This window comes from Gasterosteus aculeatus, chromosome X (genome assembly GCF_964276395.1).
Source record: "Gasterosteus aculeatus chromosome X, fGasAcu3.hap1.1, whole genome shotgun sequence".
Taxonomy (NCBI): Eukaryota; Metazoa; Chordata; class Actinopteri; order Perciformes; family Gasterosteidae; genus Gasterosteus; species Gasterosteus aculeatus.
Genome location: NC_135698.1, coordinates 8,190,323 through 8,205,654, shown reverse-complemented (window position 1 = coordinate 8,205,654; position 15,332 = coordinate 8,190,323). Strand labels below are relative to the sequence as shown.

Genomic DNA, 15,332 nt, shown 5'->3' with positions numbered 1-15,332 from the left:
TGTGGTAGATGAATTTACCAGATATTGGATTAAATGATCAAAACCAGCTTGTTATTTAACTAATCACAGCACTAAAACATCACATCAATATTGCAGCAATCAGAATTTTTTAGAATTATATTACAACATCTTCCACAACTGACTACAAATTAATTAAAGCTGAAGTTAGTCAATATAAAAAAGCAAAGTTAAAAAAACAAACACCTCGGACTTGACAAACTATTTCCTTTATTAGAAAGAAATCCATTGAGGTATAAGCCCTCGAAGAACTCTAAATGTTATGATGCAACATGCCATATATACAGTTATATACATAAAAGTGCAATGTCACAATGGGTAAGCTTTTCATTATTCATTCTGCCTTATAACTGTCTGGAAAAGGGCATCGTTACTTATTCATGGTCTTCCTGCGCTGCATATTCTCAAAAGAAAACAGAATGACATGAAAATGCAACAGTACACAATGTCTGGAGTTTGTCTAAAACATTTTTCAAAAGGCACTTACATAACAAGTACAAGTACATCCTACAGACGTACGGGACAGCAGAGAAGCTGAAAGCCTACAGACGGCGTCACGCAGTCCTACTGGTGATGGTGACGTAACATAGTGACAAAAGCACTTCTTTTTATTACAACTGGATTCATACTGCATCTCTGGATGTTTATTACCAAGTCATTTCTATCCAGAAACGCAACAAACAAACAAAAAAGAAAAAAGTTAGTAAGTCAGATTGTAATCTTCTTTCGACTATTATACACACACACAATGTCTGTCAAGTCAAAGATGGTGTAAACCCGCGGTTAGAGAGCATTATTTATTCATCACAAACCAATTATATTCTGTGTGTTACTTTGCTAGCTAAACACTCCCAGGTCATGCACACAGTTCAGTGAGTACTGTACAAGTACTGACGCTATTTTGAAAAATACACAGTCGAGGGGCGCACACACACACACACACACACACACATTACTTTGCATTCTCACCGGGGGACACGGAGTGAGCTGCAGGTCGCAGAGAAGCCCAACACATCAGGGAGGCTTCCACGGCAACAGTCGTCAGGTCCACGGCTGCTGCTTTGAGCCTAAACACGGCGGCACAAATGAAATATGCCTACATCGCAAGTGGAGGGTCACGTCCGTTAACTTGTTAACACTCGTGTCTTTGGGTCGATCGGGCCGAGCGAGGCGGAAAGAACCTGCGCGTGTCGTCGGCGCCGCGCTGCGCGTCGCCTTTACTGCAGGTAGGAAGTGATTGGTCGTGTTGTTTTCACACTGCTCCACCATTTGTTACATGGATGCGAAGGCAAAGTAATCATCAGGCATCGTGAGCTGCTGATGCCGGAAATGAAGAATTAGTCAAATTCAAACGCGGCTCATAATGAAGTAGTGGTTTCACCCATCAGTCTTCTCTCATTCCAGCCAATGTGGAAGCATGTTGAAGTTGTGTTTCGCAGTGAACCCAGTGGAGGTGAGCTTTGTACATTTCAGAGACACAGCAGAAGGTTGTGCATTGCCAAGGAAAGTTGCTGACACGCCAGTGAAGAAAGCACACTGCTAATCAAACTACTATCTATGAACAGACTATTGGTAGTTAACGGCTCTTCAGGCCCTTAATCAGTCGGATCTTTTCCAAACCATTCCTGTCCAGGTAGTTACAGCACCTTTATAATAGTTTAACATGTGAAATCTGTTACGTCTCAAAGTCAAAAAGGGCTCGCGGGCGGCGCACAACCGCTTCGAAAGCCCTCCTACGTAAAAGAAAACAGAAACAAAAGTCCTTTAGTCCGGGATGAGAGAGAACGGCGCTGCGGTCACTACAGCCCTCATCAAGCTCCCTCTCCGGTCCGGTGGCGAAGCGGCGGCGCTACATGCGGCGTGTTCTGCTCAAAGTTACAGTTCATGAATGTCCTCAAACTAAACTAAACTAGTGTACGTTTTCTAAAACCTCGAAGGAAGCCTTTGTGATTTGTTGTTTTTGAATTTCCTTAGACATTTGTTAGATAATAGTAAACCAAGCACATCAACACGTGGCCGCGCACGGCATGGAGACAGGCGATCGGTAACGCTCCTCCGCGTCTTTGCTTCACATCTCCGGTTCCCTTCCCGGAGCTACATGGTGCAGGACTTGTCCAGAGGGTCCTGGGCAGCTGAGGCTGCCGGCTGGGAGGCCTGGCTGGACCTGGGCAGGAGCATGGGCTTGGGCCTCAGGGCGGGGGGCTTCAGCTGCACCCCCATGCGGGGTGCTACCAGGGGCTTGAAGGTGCTCATGGTGTCATTGGAGGAGCTGATGCTGCGGCGGATGGGCGGCTCGGTGGCGGCGGTGGGCCGCAGCGTGACGCCGTGGATGGGGCTGAGGGACTCGCTGGAGCTGGCCGGCGTGGGACCCCCGCCGCTGCCGCCAGAGGTCTGCCGCTGCTCGAGGGTGTCCAGCACCACGTCGGGCGCGTGCTTGGCCGAGCTCTGGCGCTCCAGCTCGCGCAGCTCATTCAGAGCGGTGTTCATGGTTTCTTCTATGTCCTGCAGGAGACACGAGAGAGTGAGTGTAAGAGAGAAGAAGGTTGGGATAAAAACAAACAAACGCAGAAAACCAAAAAGAAGAGAAGAACCGGGAGTTTAGATGAAGAGCAGAGACGAGAGATGGAAATAGAGTGCGGCATCTTAAGGAAACACAAAAAGCGATGTTAACAGAGGACCACAGTGACATTTTCCTTTTTTAAGGAAACGCCAAGCATGCATTATACATGGAGAGCTAGTGGAGTGTTACTTTGCACCGGCGCCTCTCCCTCTGCATGCTAATGACTTTGGATAGACGTCCCAAACCACTGGGGCGCGGACCGCTACCGGCTATTTGATATCGGGCCGCGCTACAGAAAGAACTCTGAAAAATGTTTGGTTTTGAAAATTGAGGCAAAAAAGGTTGGGGACCACCGGCGTAGGAGACACACGGAGGACAAGACGCGTGTATCTGAGCACGCTCCCAATAGCCAGACAGCCCTGCACAGCTTAAAGTGCTCTCTGCGACCTCGGCGTCTCTATTATATAAGTATGTGACGACAAACTCAGTAGAGACGCAAAAATGCATCGTGCAACAAGTTGCGGTTTCTTGCGACGCTGTCAGCCCAGAGTTTCTTGCGTGTTTTTTTGCACACGGAAAGGAGCGGCGAGAGGAAGCACAGGACAGGGACTGACTAGGTTTTTACAGGGCGGGGCAGGGCTTTGATGGTGGAGGGAGCTGCGGTCGGGTCGCTGCTCGTCCCGCGCTGACCTGTGCGATGGTCTCCGGGTCGAGGGGCTTGCCGCCGTGGTGGTGGTGATGGTGGTGGTGGTGGTGGCCGTCGGCGAAGCCCGCGTACTGGCCCGAGGAGGTGGAGCGGCGGATCGGGGGGCTCTCCATCTTCTTCAGCGCCTCGTTGCGGCTGATGTTAGTCAGACTGCCGTGGCCGGTGCGGCGGCGGCGCTCGGGGCTGTCCACGGGCGCGTGGCCGCGACTCCGCAGCACGTCCCGCGGGCTGAGGTGGCCGATGACCGGGGAGCCCATCTCGGGGGTGTGTCCTTCGTGGCCATGCTGGGAGGGATGCACCACGCAGTGGGCGTCGCTGGGGCGGGCCGGCGGCCGCCGAGACGGTGGTTCGGATCTTTTCCTGTGCCTGCTGGGACGGAGGAGCAGGGAGGAAACAACACAGCACATTATTTGTTTATTCCATTACAGCATTGCATCTCTTACCCGAGCACTGCATTTGAGTTTTGTGGTTTGTGTTTTCAAACAGAGCTATTGCTCCACTTTGCATCTTTCAGACAAAAAAAAAAAACCCACACTACCGGAAAAAAGAAAAGAAATCGTCAGTTGCATAATAGGAACCCAGCTCCGACCAGCATATCTCCCACTGGGAGGAGCAACATCTGCCCCAGGATGTTTGTTTCCAGTATGCACAGCACCACACACGCCTGCCACGAGACCCATTTAAAACGAGGCCGAGCTGAAGATGAGTACAGTACGTACGTCTGATTGAAGGCACACACACTTCCTACTACACAGCGTAGCTACTCACACTGTTTTACCACGCTAACATCTTCCATTGCACCATAAAAGGCCAAGAAAGCACCAGATTCTCTCTGCAGGCTCTGCATGATCATGACCAAGCACATATCATCCCTTTCAGTCTAGCATGAGCACGTATAACCAGTGAGGGAATCTAATAATATACTTGTTACCCGACATTTCTTACGTAACATCTCATGCAAGGTCAATAAGAGACTTGAAATGTAATGTGAATATTACGTAGTCACTCTTTGAGTTGGTGTAACATTTTCTGAAATAGAGACACCTTGAAAGTAAGAAATATCGACCATCTGAAGGCTGATACGTGGCGGATTAACTATTTTAATTCTGCATCATTGGTTCTTTGTGATGATGAACAAGCATTGAAGTGCTCATCATTTCATTTCACTTCTCTGGCAAATGGCTTAATTTGAGAGTCTAACAAACGCCGTCAATTCACACGCGGCGTCGTCGCGGCGCTCAACTAGAATCAATAATAACTAACTGCTACTCTTCGTCCAAAGCTACACAAAGCTGCTAACCTCTGCATTAATCAGAAAGTCTCACGTCAATCCAAACAGCAGCGTTTGCTTGTGTAACACTCTGAAACATCATTAGGAATTCACGGACACAAAAAGCTCTAACGATGATTGTTAAAGACTCCTTGGTGGAGCAGTTGGTGCTGGCGCGCCTGCTGAGGGATAAATATGTATTTTTCTGACTGCAGTGAGGACTCTGGATCGGTAAACAACTGCAGGCACCACCGGCAGCCAGCGGGGGGAGCAGTCTGCGTTCACAGGACCCGTGTGCCTCTGGGCCAAAGCGTACAACAACAAGCACTGCGACTGCCGGGTGAGCTGTCACCACGCCGACGGCTCACCCACCGCTAAAAATAAGGCTTATCGCCGGGAATTCCAGGAGCTCATCCCCATCCCAACAGCACCAGCTCCACTAGTCAGTATGATCCCCGGAATGCGCATCCTCTCTACTGAGAGAGGCGCTAATGTAACTGTCATGTCTGCTGACGCCAAACTCTACAAGAGTCTGGAGAGAGTGTTGTTGATTGAGAACACGAGGAGAGGAGAATATCTAAATAAAGCTCAGGGAATAAATGATTCAACGCATATAAGAATTGTTTGAATTTTAGAGCAGAAAAGTAAGTACGGGGAGGAGCGGGTTAGATGGGAAGGAGATGAAGAGCGAGGTGGGCGTCCCTAAGGAGCTGCTGGCAGGTACAGCGCGTTCTGGAGGAGCTTTCTCAATGCCGCCGTGACATAGATGAGTCATTCATGCCTCTGCATACGAATTCCAGCAGCGGTGTGTATATACACACCACCTTTAGTGTGAGTCATCAGGTTATCCACAGTGAAGTAGAGGCAGTGAGTGTGACTCGGCTTAAATAGCATTCGCTAACAGACGCTTCAAGGTCGCTCACTCTGCCGTCAAGAGCTGCTGCAGCAGCGAAGACAAAGTTCTGGCTCGCCAGCAGCAGACGGACGCTGCCAAACGGCCAAAAGTGTGACTGGATACGCGCGGGTCTCCTCTGTGTGGGGCGCCGCTGCCCGCGCACGTGTATGTTAGTGTGACCAGTTGAAGTCATGTCATATCAGGATGAAATAGATGCGAGAGGTGGATTCTGCGGAGGACGCCGACTGACAGGAGGCTGCATATGTAAACAGGAAGAATTGGGTGCAAAAGGTAAAAAACGAGGTGTTTTCAGCAATGTGCGATAGTACAAATCAAAATACCTATATAAAAGATTTTAAGTTTGTTCATCTTCCGAGAGTCTGGAGTGTGAGAGCGATGGTTTTCACACCTGAAGCCGTTGCATGCATCCTAAGCGATGCAATACTGACGTTGTTGCAGACATGTCAGTCGCTATTGGATCGCCCAATATTTCTCATTAGCTAGAGCCAATGGGAAGTGCAGGATGTGGTGTGGTCACCATGGAGACAGGGAGACTCAGACTTATTTACACATTAAGATGCATGATAACCATTAACAAGGATGTAACTTTCTTTGGCTGAACACCAATCTCCTAATTCCAAAAACACAGTATAGATTTTCCTGGGAAATACGCCAAATACAGCAAAGATTTAAAGAATGCAAAGATTGTTAAGACGACGGATCGCTAATATGAAGTCCCTTCGTATGTGCATTGCTGTCCAACAGCGTAGAAATCCAACCTGGTGATATAAGCCTCAGAGATCCTGGTGTCAGAGGGCGAGCCGACGTCTTTTCCCAGGCCTTTATCCTCTCCGGCGTGGCCGCTGCTGGCCTCGCTGTCCGCCTTCTGACTCAGGCTGTCTGAGAAACTGTCATCTCTGAGTGACATTCAGACACGGAAAGAGTGAGAGGAAGTGACAGAAAAAGCAGAAGAAAACGGAGGAATCAGCAAATTGGTCGATCTTTCATATTTGCACAGCACTTGGTGACTTGGTACTACGGTGACAGTCTGCGATATCGGTTTCCTGCGAGTCAGCAAGTAGCTGCCTCCTCCGCGCCCCCAAGGTCCAGAGAGTCACATGAGTCACTCACACACACACACACACACACACACACACACACACACACACACACACACACACACACACACACACACACACACACACACACACACACACACACACACACACACACACACACACACACCAGCTATTTGGGTTTCAGCGAGGAGACTGGCTGACTGACTGGGTTCAGTTGGTGCCGGTCAGGTGGCAGGAAACGGAGCCACTGAGCTGCACGGCTGCCTTTTGATGTGCGTCATTTGAAATGAAACGCCGGGCGTCCGCATGAAGGCACGGAGGCGGAGCAGCGGCGGTCACATCGCCGCAGGAGAGACGGCGCTGAACGCAATTTACAGTCGGTCACGAGAGAGTATGAGAGGGACATCCTGTGCTGAAGTGGCCTCACTCAGACGTGTCTCTGCACGTTTTATTCTGGGCTCTTTTATGGGACGAGGCAAGTTCACAACCCTTTGAGCTCTGTGCGGTTTGAGCAGAGAGCAGGATGTTACTACGCTCAGGGGAAACCCGTGCAGCTGTAAATCCTACCGCTCTTTCATTACCTAAGAGGACCACCCCCCCCCCCCCCATTCCCCCTGCTGAATTATTGACAGAGGAACAGTGGCGGCAGGTGAGCAGCAGCGGAAAAAGGGGAGGGCTTGCTAAATGGACCCTTTTTCCAGCCAGCCACTAAGTGATTGGAGCGATTCTGTTCCCGTTCCTAACGCGACAGTGAATCCGGTCCATTAGGCAGCGGCGGATGCTCGTTAGTGCCGAGAACGGCTGGTCGAGCACAGGGGGGGGGGGGATTGACCGCGTGCCGCTCATCCCGCGGCGAGAGCCGGCGGACCGCGACGCTCCGGCAGCAGCTGGCATTCACACAGCGAACCACCTGTAGAATCATTTCACGATGTCAAACCGGACCGATCAGCACACTTACATGTCTTGGACCACGATGTACTGGTGCGGCACCAGGCCATCGATGCCGTTGTGCCGCCCCTCCCACCAGTCGTCTGACGCCCGCTGGTACAGCAGCAGCGAGGCGCCCTTCTTGAAGGACAACTCTCGGGACGAGCGGCCAACGTAGTCGAACTTGGCGATGGCTTCAATGGGCTCGCCCTCTGTCAACAGGGAGAGGATTACACAGGTCAGGCGGCTATTATCGCACGAGCAGACATATTATAGTTCTAAGTCAATATTTAACTCGGCTCTACCTCGCCGAGCGGCCCGGGGAAACCGCAGGCCGGGAAAAGAGCTTTAGCATGATTTCCTTTTAAGAAGCTGGTATGATGAGATCAGGAATCACGACATACAATGCAGCGGTGATTTTAAACTTCCATCACTTAACTGAAAGTCTGTCTTTTATTTACTTCTGTCCTTCAAGAGCAGCAACAGTGGACTCATATTCAAAAGGTTCACATCTCCCAGGATGTACGCATGTTCTATAGCAACACCGGTCTAAAAATAGCTTCTTTATCCCGCCCTCCTTTCCTTACTCCCACCTCTGCCCTCCTCCCAGCCCAGCTCACTATATAGTCAGACCAACCCCCTGGAAAGACTTACACCCCCCCCCCTGCGCTCACACAGGCTCTCTGTACACTGCGAACAAAGTAAATGGCTGTAGCCTGTTTTGGCTCGGAAAGCCATCATGGATCTTTCTCAGGATGTGACTCCTTGATGAGCCGAGAGGCCATGTGATGGATAAAACACCTGGCCTGATTCATTTCTTTCAGTGTCCTATTCAACCTCTTCTAATATCTTCGCATCCAACTTTTCACTTCGCTCCGTTCCTTGCTTGACTAGATGGTCAGGATTGATGGGGCGCGTGTGACGTTGCTCCAGTAAAATTTGACAAGCGGGAATTTACTGTCAAGATTAATTGGGCTGCGCTGCAGCGGACCAGGCTGGTAATAAAGTTGACAGAACCTTCATCTTCTCTCACTTCAACCTTTCCGTCCATCTAGCCGTCCATCCAATTGTTTAAACACACACACACACACACACACTTAAAGACATGTTGAACCCGAGTACTGGAGCCCTGTGCTGTAAGAGATCCAAACTGTCAGACATCTTACACAAGCCAGTGGAGCAAAGTCTGTGAGGATGTTGCTGTAAGTCCAATGTCATAAACAGAAGCATAAACAAGCCTGATGTGAGATACGGGTTGGATCAATACGATACGAGAGGGTAGAAAACATTTTTCGCTCCAGACAAATGTTTATAGCTGGTGCTTTCTGCTCCAAAAAAAGGAGCATGAGACATCATGCTGGACTGGAAAAGATGAAGGCAAGTTGGACGTGGCGCTTTATGGGGAAAAAAGGATTTTGTAGATTTACTTTTGGGGTGAAGAGGCAAAACATATTTTGCGCCCTTTTTACTATTTCCGTTTGAATTAAGTGGTGGTAAAAAAAAAAAAAAGACAGGAAGAGGGTCGGAAATCCCAAGGTTGCAGGGATTTAAAAATAACTCGCGACAATAACTTGACCGCAGCTCAAGACTCAGTCGGGAGGGGCTCCAATCAGTGAGGACATCCTTCCAGTGTTATCAGAAAAGCCTTTTGATCAAAACCACGGCAGCAAGGGATCTCTGGGAGACATAATCTCCCATTATTTAATCAAAGGGTTGATGGCTGCCATCTGTTTTACAGTGGGAATCTTCACTGAGAGCAGCTTCCTTGTCGCATCAGATGTGTTTTTCTTTATAAAGGACATCCAGTCGATTACTTTCACTCTACAGCTGATATAAAGAAAAGACCTCCACGAGATCTCGGGACTGATGACGTATGGTGATAGGAAGCTAAAAATCTCCTGATATCTCATCTCTGGGTGTGAAAAGGAGACGGGATTGGGGCAGTTGTCACCATGGAAACAGGATAAGGGAAGTCTGTTGGTGAGGTAAGATGTGAAGCCTCAACTCCACCGAACTCTCTTTCTGCCTGATGTTGTCTGCTCTGTGTCTCGGATATTTGTCACTTTTTACTAAGATTTTTTTTTGCAGTACGTCTGACCACGGCTGATGTTTTGGTTTCAACCAACACATGAACTATTTGAGTTGGATCAGACCAGCTGTATTGATTTCACTCAAACAAAGGACCACGTGTATGATCACGGAAATGCAAAGTGTGTAAATGAGCCTCCTATTTCTTTGGGACACATGGAAATGTAGGTAAATGAAGCATAAACTCAGAAGTACTCTATTTAGACAGCTATTAAAACCTGGCACTTTTGAAACATACTGCATAGATGACTAGATGTCTATTACTGATTACTGGAAAAATGTTTAACGGGAAAAGGAAATTTTAACCACGACTGTCAGTCTTAGTGTTGACCACCATGCAATTGGAAAAAACAGAAATGGAAAAAACTAAAATAAAAAAAAGAAGTGTCTTGTGGCCCCCGAGGGAGAAGCAAAACCATTAGAATATGAATGGCTGTCCATCACTGTGAGCCCAGTTCCCCGGCCCTTCAAGGGCACTGCATTTAACAGGCTGAAAAGCAGGATTAGCTGCAGTGAGATGAGGCCTGGACTGACCCCTCGCACCACGGACACCAGGGAATGGGTGTGGCCTGCTGATGGTTGAGAACAGCATTTCACTTTAGGTGTCGGCATGTGTGTTGTGGCGTGACGGTGAAGTTAAATTCATGTATTGTTTAGTGAACAATGCGGTTTCGAAACGCTGTTTGGTCGAACATAAATGGTGCAAAAATGAAAAATCCAGACATATGATTTTATTTGTACTACATGCACGTTTCTGCAGTTACTCACCGTCCTCGCTGGTGTGCGCCTCAGTCCCTCCCTCGTTTTCGACTTCCTCCAGGGCTCCATGCTCACTGTAGGGGCTCTCACTGTGGGGGAGAACATGCAAACTGTCAGGATCACAGCCGAGGCAGCATCACGGGTCGAGGGACAGTTTCAAAACAGGAAAAGGCCCGGATCTCTTTCATCGCTGTCTTTTCCTTTGAAGAAATTAACGGTTTTTTTTGAAGACACCATCTTCTAATTTAGCTTGAAACATAAGACAAATTCCAAAGTCAAACCGCATTTCAGTGAAGAAGCCAAGGAGGAATGGAAGTTATTAAAAAAAAATAATGAACAAAATCCAGAAGAGGTTCACATAGAGGTCATTGTGCTGATGGAGGCTTACACGCTCTATCTGTGGTTGGGCCTCTTTTTCTAAATGGGCTTCTTCTAGCATCGTGTTGAGTGAGCTGGCAGTAATGACACACACGCGGCAGCCAAGACAACAAATCTCCCCGGGGGGGGGGGGGGGGGGGCTATATTTGAGAGGGGCAGACATGGTTGTGCTGAGACGACCAGCCAGGGTTAAATCCCCGTCAGGTGGTGGCAATGTGCGGGCACGAGAGGGTAGAGTAGAACCCGATTAAGAATCAAGCTATAAGCACTGCTTACAGATGTGGAGCTGACGAAGGGCCTGTTGATTCAAGCATGCGCGGCAAATCACCTAATTACCTTTTCCCTTCCTTGTGACCTCGCTTTCCCTTCCTGCCACGATCAAGGTAATCAAAGGGATTGTTTCAGCTTCTAGCGAGGTCTGTGCTGAAACATGCGCCACCTTGTCATTTCCCTGAACCACAGACGCGTAATTGATTGATTACTTGTATCAACTACACAGACATACTCCCGACACAGCTGCACCATTGAGAGCTCACGCATACCTGCATGCTGAGTGAGACCCTGTTGAAGGAGGTCTGGCCTGTGCTCCATTGAGGGTACGGGGGGGAAAAATGAAATAAGAGAAGCTCCAGCTTCTCTCCAAGTCTTAAACCTACATGTTTAAGAAATGTGTGCAGCTGCACGGAGCAATCTCATCAGAATTCTTTCCATCTTCCTTTTTAATCATGGATTACCCACAAATTGACCTTCAGGCGGCGGCGACGCGGCGGCCTGGCAGCTAGACAGTGTGCGCATTGTCAAAAAGCAGAAGTTGATGCGCTATAGAGACATTGGAGCCTCTCAAACACCCAACTGAATCACGACCGGAAGAATGACGTCATATTTCGGGTAGCAAAAAACAATCTACAGGACCCGTTCCTCACCAATAGTCTCCCCCGGCCATACACTTCTCGTAGATGGGCCCTTCCAGTTCTTTGGTATCGGGAAAGATGGTCTCATGGTGGATGATGATGGTCTTGACGATCTCGTTGACGTGGGCCTGGCAGGAGACCTGGTCCAGGCTGTCCGGTGTGGGCATGAGCGTGGGGCCGTAGCATATGGCCAGGTTGTACGGGTCCATCATGTTCTCGTCGCTGTACTGGGACAGGCTGGAGAAAGGAGGGGAGGAAGTAGGAGAGTAAACAGACAGAGGGAACAAGGAGAGCGAGTTTAGGCCCGAGTGAGAGGACGAAAGACTCTCCTTTGGGTGGATTCACTGGTCTGTGAGCTTACTGGTTGAGGAAGGCGAAGAGGTAGCGCATGACGACGAGGACGGATCTGGGAACGGTCAGAAGGATCTTGCGGATGTACAGCGCTCTCTCATATAGGTTTTCTATTCCTAGTGCAGCAAAAAGAAAGACACGGTAGGGTGTAAAAAACAGTGACGTCCAACCTCATCTACAAGATGATCATCATCACACCGAGTCAGAAGAGAAGAGCCAGAGCACATTGAAGATTTACTAATGCAGTGACATAACATGCGTATTTTAAGTCTCTAATCGTGACCTTCACCTTGTTCCTCCGCTGACACCACAGTGGAGGAACAAAGCGATTTTCAAAAGTACCTGACGACGAGGACGAAAAGTAGTTTTTCCTCTTGTAAATGAAAACAGCATCTCTCCAAAAAACCATCTTAGCATTTCACCGTTTTCTCCTGCGTCACAGAAATGAGGACATTGCCAACTAATGGTTCCCTCTTTGTCAAAAACAAACAGACATAGACATACCAGGCTGCCGACATCTTTCATCACTATCTCATTTGCTCAGCTGGGGCACTTGAAGCGCCCCGTTATATTTGGCTGAGCTTAACTGCTAAAAATAGCTCCGTCCCCCCTCAAGCCACTATGAGCCATCTGGGATTTGGGCTTCTGGGATACTTTTGACGTATTTCATCTTTCGTGATTACCAAAGCTACTTTTGAGGAGCAACGCCAACAAACACGTGCAAAAACACCCCCGGAAAAAACATCCCCGCTGAAAGTTCCCAAATGACGGATATTAGCAGCTGCGGTAAGAAGTACACGGTCGACGAGAAGCAGTTAAGTAGAAAAGTGATCTTGTAGCTGATCTGAGCTGCTCCATAAAGGAAAAGGCGGAGGGTTTTTAATGTGGAGCCTGCTGGGCATTCAGCCCACACTGCAATCGCTGGCATGCCGAGCTGTGGAATGTAAACAGGGAATCCCCCATCACTCATCCTGCACCCATGTGTGGAAGTACACCCAGGAGCCACTAAGCAGTGAGCACACAAAAGCCTGCATGAGCATGAACACAGACACACAAAGCTGAACAAGGCATTGCAGCACATGTTGTGTCCATGTGACTTGGTGCATGATAAAACTACTGTTATTAAGCAATAATGTGTGTGTGCGTGCTTACTGATGCTGGACAGCAGATCGTTGAACCTTTCCTTGGGGAACAGTGGGTTTTCCAGACCACGGAAGTATAGTTTGAGAACGCCAGCCACCGAGTTGATGTCATGATTGTTCTCGTCATCCGTCAGGGGGTCATTGCCTTAAACACAGCGAGGGAAGCATGTCAGCTGGCTTTCCTTAATTATTAAAAATTGCACATGGTTTAATGTGGAGTACATCTGACTAACAACTCCAAAAGCAGACTAGCTAAATACGCTCATTATAACGCGATAAAGTCGACACAAACCTCTTTCGAAAGAGTTCTTGATGTCATTGACTTCCAGTTGGGAGCCAGATACCCGAAATATTCCTTGATGTTGGAGGCCTGCAAGTGAAAGAAAAAGACAGACGGTGAAGAGGAAGTAAAAGGACAGACACGCATAAATCCACTCAGAAAGAAACCTCACCCGCTGTGCAAATGAAACCTACTTTAGTTGGACTTCAAAAAGGAACATCATGGTCGTTAAGCCCCTTCACTTTTCTAATTAAAGATAATTAATGAGTCAGGGAGGTCGCAATCAAGCTGTACTCAAGCGTCTTCCTGTTTGGATTTGGAGTTAATAAGGAGCCAGGTCAGGGGTCACAGGGAACTAGAATTGGTCTGCTTTTCATCTCTTTTTTACGGCCCGCTGCTGGGCGACCATGACAACTCCCAGGGACCCTTCGTGAATGCCTAATGTCTGCATGCATTCATACAGTGTACAAATTCATTCATTCATACAAATCTTTTAAGTCATCGCTCGTGCCGGGCTAAGCTGCCTATCTGTCGGTCTGTCTGTCTGTGAAACTGATGTAGTGTCACTTTTCAACAAAGTCACACACTTGGCTTATGAGAATTCATTCACGATCACTTTTTAACGAAGTGACGACAACAAGCAACTCACCATACAAATTTATGAAGCGAATACAGCTTTCTACCACGCGGGGAATAGCTTGTCCAGAGTCCTTTGAAGGCAAAAAACACCCACATGTCAGATCATGTTTTATTTTCCATTGGCATAAAAAGAAGCAAGAGCCCGACAGATACGTAACAGATATGTTGTCAATACCAATAATTAAGAATGATGGCGATCAAATAGAATAGAGATTTTTACAAAACATAAAATACATCACTAGAGAAAGATGTATCAAAGTAAAGATCAACAAAGAAACAGCTCAACATTAAACTTTCTTTATTTTAGTAGGTGTGAGAATTCATATTAAATACGAGAGAACGCTGAATCTTGATCAGTAATTGTAGTTGATATTTAAATTGTTTTAAATAGAGAAGTTTGAAACAGCGTGTGATTAGAGGGATTTATAAAACCAACGCAATTCATTAATTATGGCAGCTTACATTATTCTTTCTGTAGATTTGACGATATCGGTCGGGCTCACAGAAACATGATGTTAAAGGGGTGTAAACACACACGTACCCAGTGTAAGTGAAGTTGGTGAGTTTACAGACAAAGTGACAGTTATTCTTGAGACAGACTGAGGTGACCAGCAAACTATTTTTTCATGCAAAGGTTCCATTAATAATCATGAACTATCAGAAAACATACAAATATTACTGGCTGGCTGCAACAAGCATCCACAAACCGGCTGCGCAACACATTTTGATTGACCTCCGGTGCTCCTAAATATACTATATAAGTGGTGTTACGTTAGCAAACAAGTGCACACTGTGTTTGAAGGAGAGGCGCTTATCTAGAGAGCCACACACTCTGCATGGAGCTGTGTGCGCGGACAGATGAGAGGAGCGGCACCTTCTCCTTGGGAGGATAAGCATTCCTTTAACGCACTTAAGAGATGGACTCGAACCGTGTTGTGCCTCGCTGCCAGCTGCTGAGTGCTGGACAGGGACCGGCTACATGCCTTTATTGATACAGTGGATCTGTTAACAGCCCTCGGGTGTATTCATGCACGGTCCAAACACAGCGATCGTGCCAAAATCGACTATGGATGAGAGCCGTGAGCACTGGTGCAGCAGGATCATGTAATACTAAGTGGTTCATGCCAGGTAAAAGCAATGAAACTGAAGATAACATGTGCTGCAACATCTTTGTTAATGGAGAAAAGCTTCTATTCAGTCCGCTTCAGTCTGTTCAAAAGAAGTTAAGAAAGAAAATACAGCAAACACAATAAGATAGTAGAGGGTTGTTAGGGCAGGACAGATGGAGGAAATGAACACAGGCAAGCAGCGAGGGACCCCCCCCAAGAC

At 47.8% G+C, this 15,332-nt stretch overlaps 1 protein-coding gene across 6 annotated transcripts in view; it reads right to left on the bottom strand.

The window, feature by feature from the left end:
• Positions 1 to 208: 208 nt before the first annotated feature.
• The window catches only part of LOC120808733 (SLIT-ROBO Rho GTPase-activating protein 1), a 57,663-nt gene continuing 42,539 nt past the window's right edge, over positions 209 to 15,332 (bottom strand). For 2 of the 6 annotated variants that reach the window (XM_040161831.2, XM_040161829.2), the window contains exons 13-22: positions 14,014 to 14,074; positions 13,377 to 13,454; positions 13,095 to 13,229; positions 11,953 to 12,058; positions 11,604 to 11,828; positions 10,312 to 10,391; positions 7,487 to 7,667; positions 6,229 to 6,366; positions 3,269 to 3,653; positions 209 to 2,520 (exon numbers count right to left, since the gene is read on the bottom strand). In XM_040161831.2, the coding sequence (XP_040017765.1) occupies positions 2,113 to 2,520; positions 3,269 to 3,653; positions 6,229 to 6,366; positions 7,487 to 7,667; positions 10,312 to 10,391; positions 11,604 to 11,828; positions 11,953 to 12,058; positions 13,095 to 13,229; positions 13,377 to 13,454; positions 14,014 to 14,074 (1,797 nt within the window). In that variant the 3' untranslated portion in view covers positions 209 to 2,112. Of the gene's footprint in view, positions 2,521 to 3,192; positions 3,654 to 6,228; positions 6,367 to 7,486; positions 7,668 to 10,311; positions 10,392 to 11,603; positions 11,829 to 11,952; positions 12,059 to 13,094; positions 13,230 to 13,376; positions 13,455 to 14,013; positions 14,075 to 15,332 lie in introns of all 6 variants that reach the window. The other 4 variants (XM_040161832.2, XM_040161830.2, XM_078082614.1 and 1 more) reach the window with 3 other exon arrangements.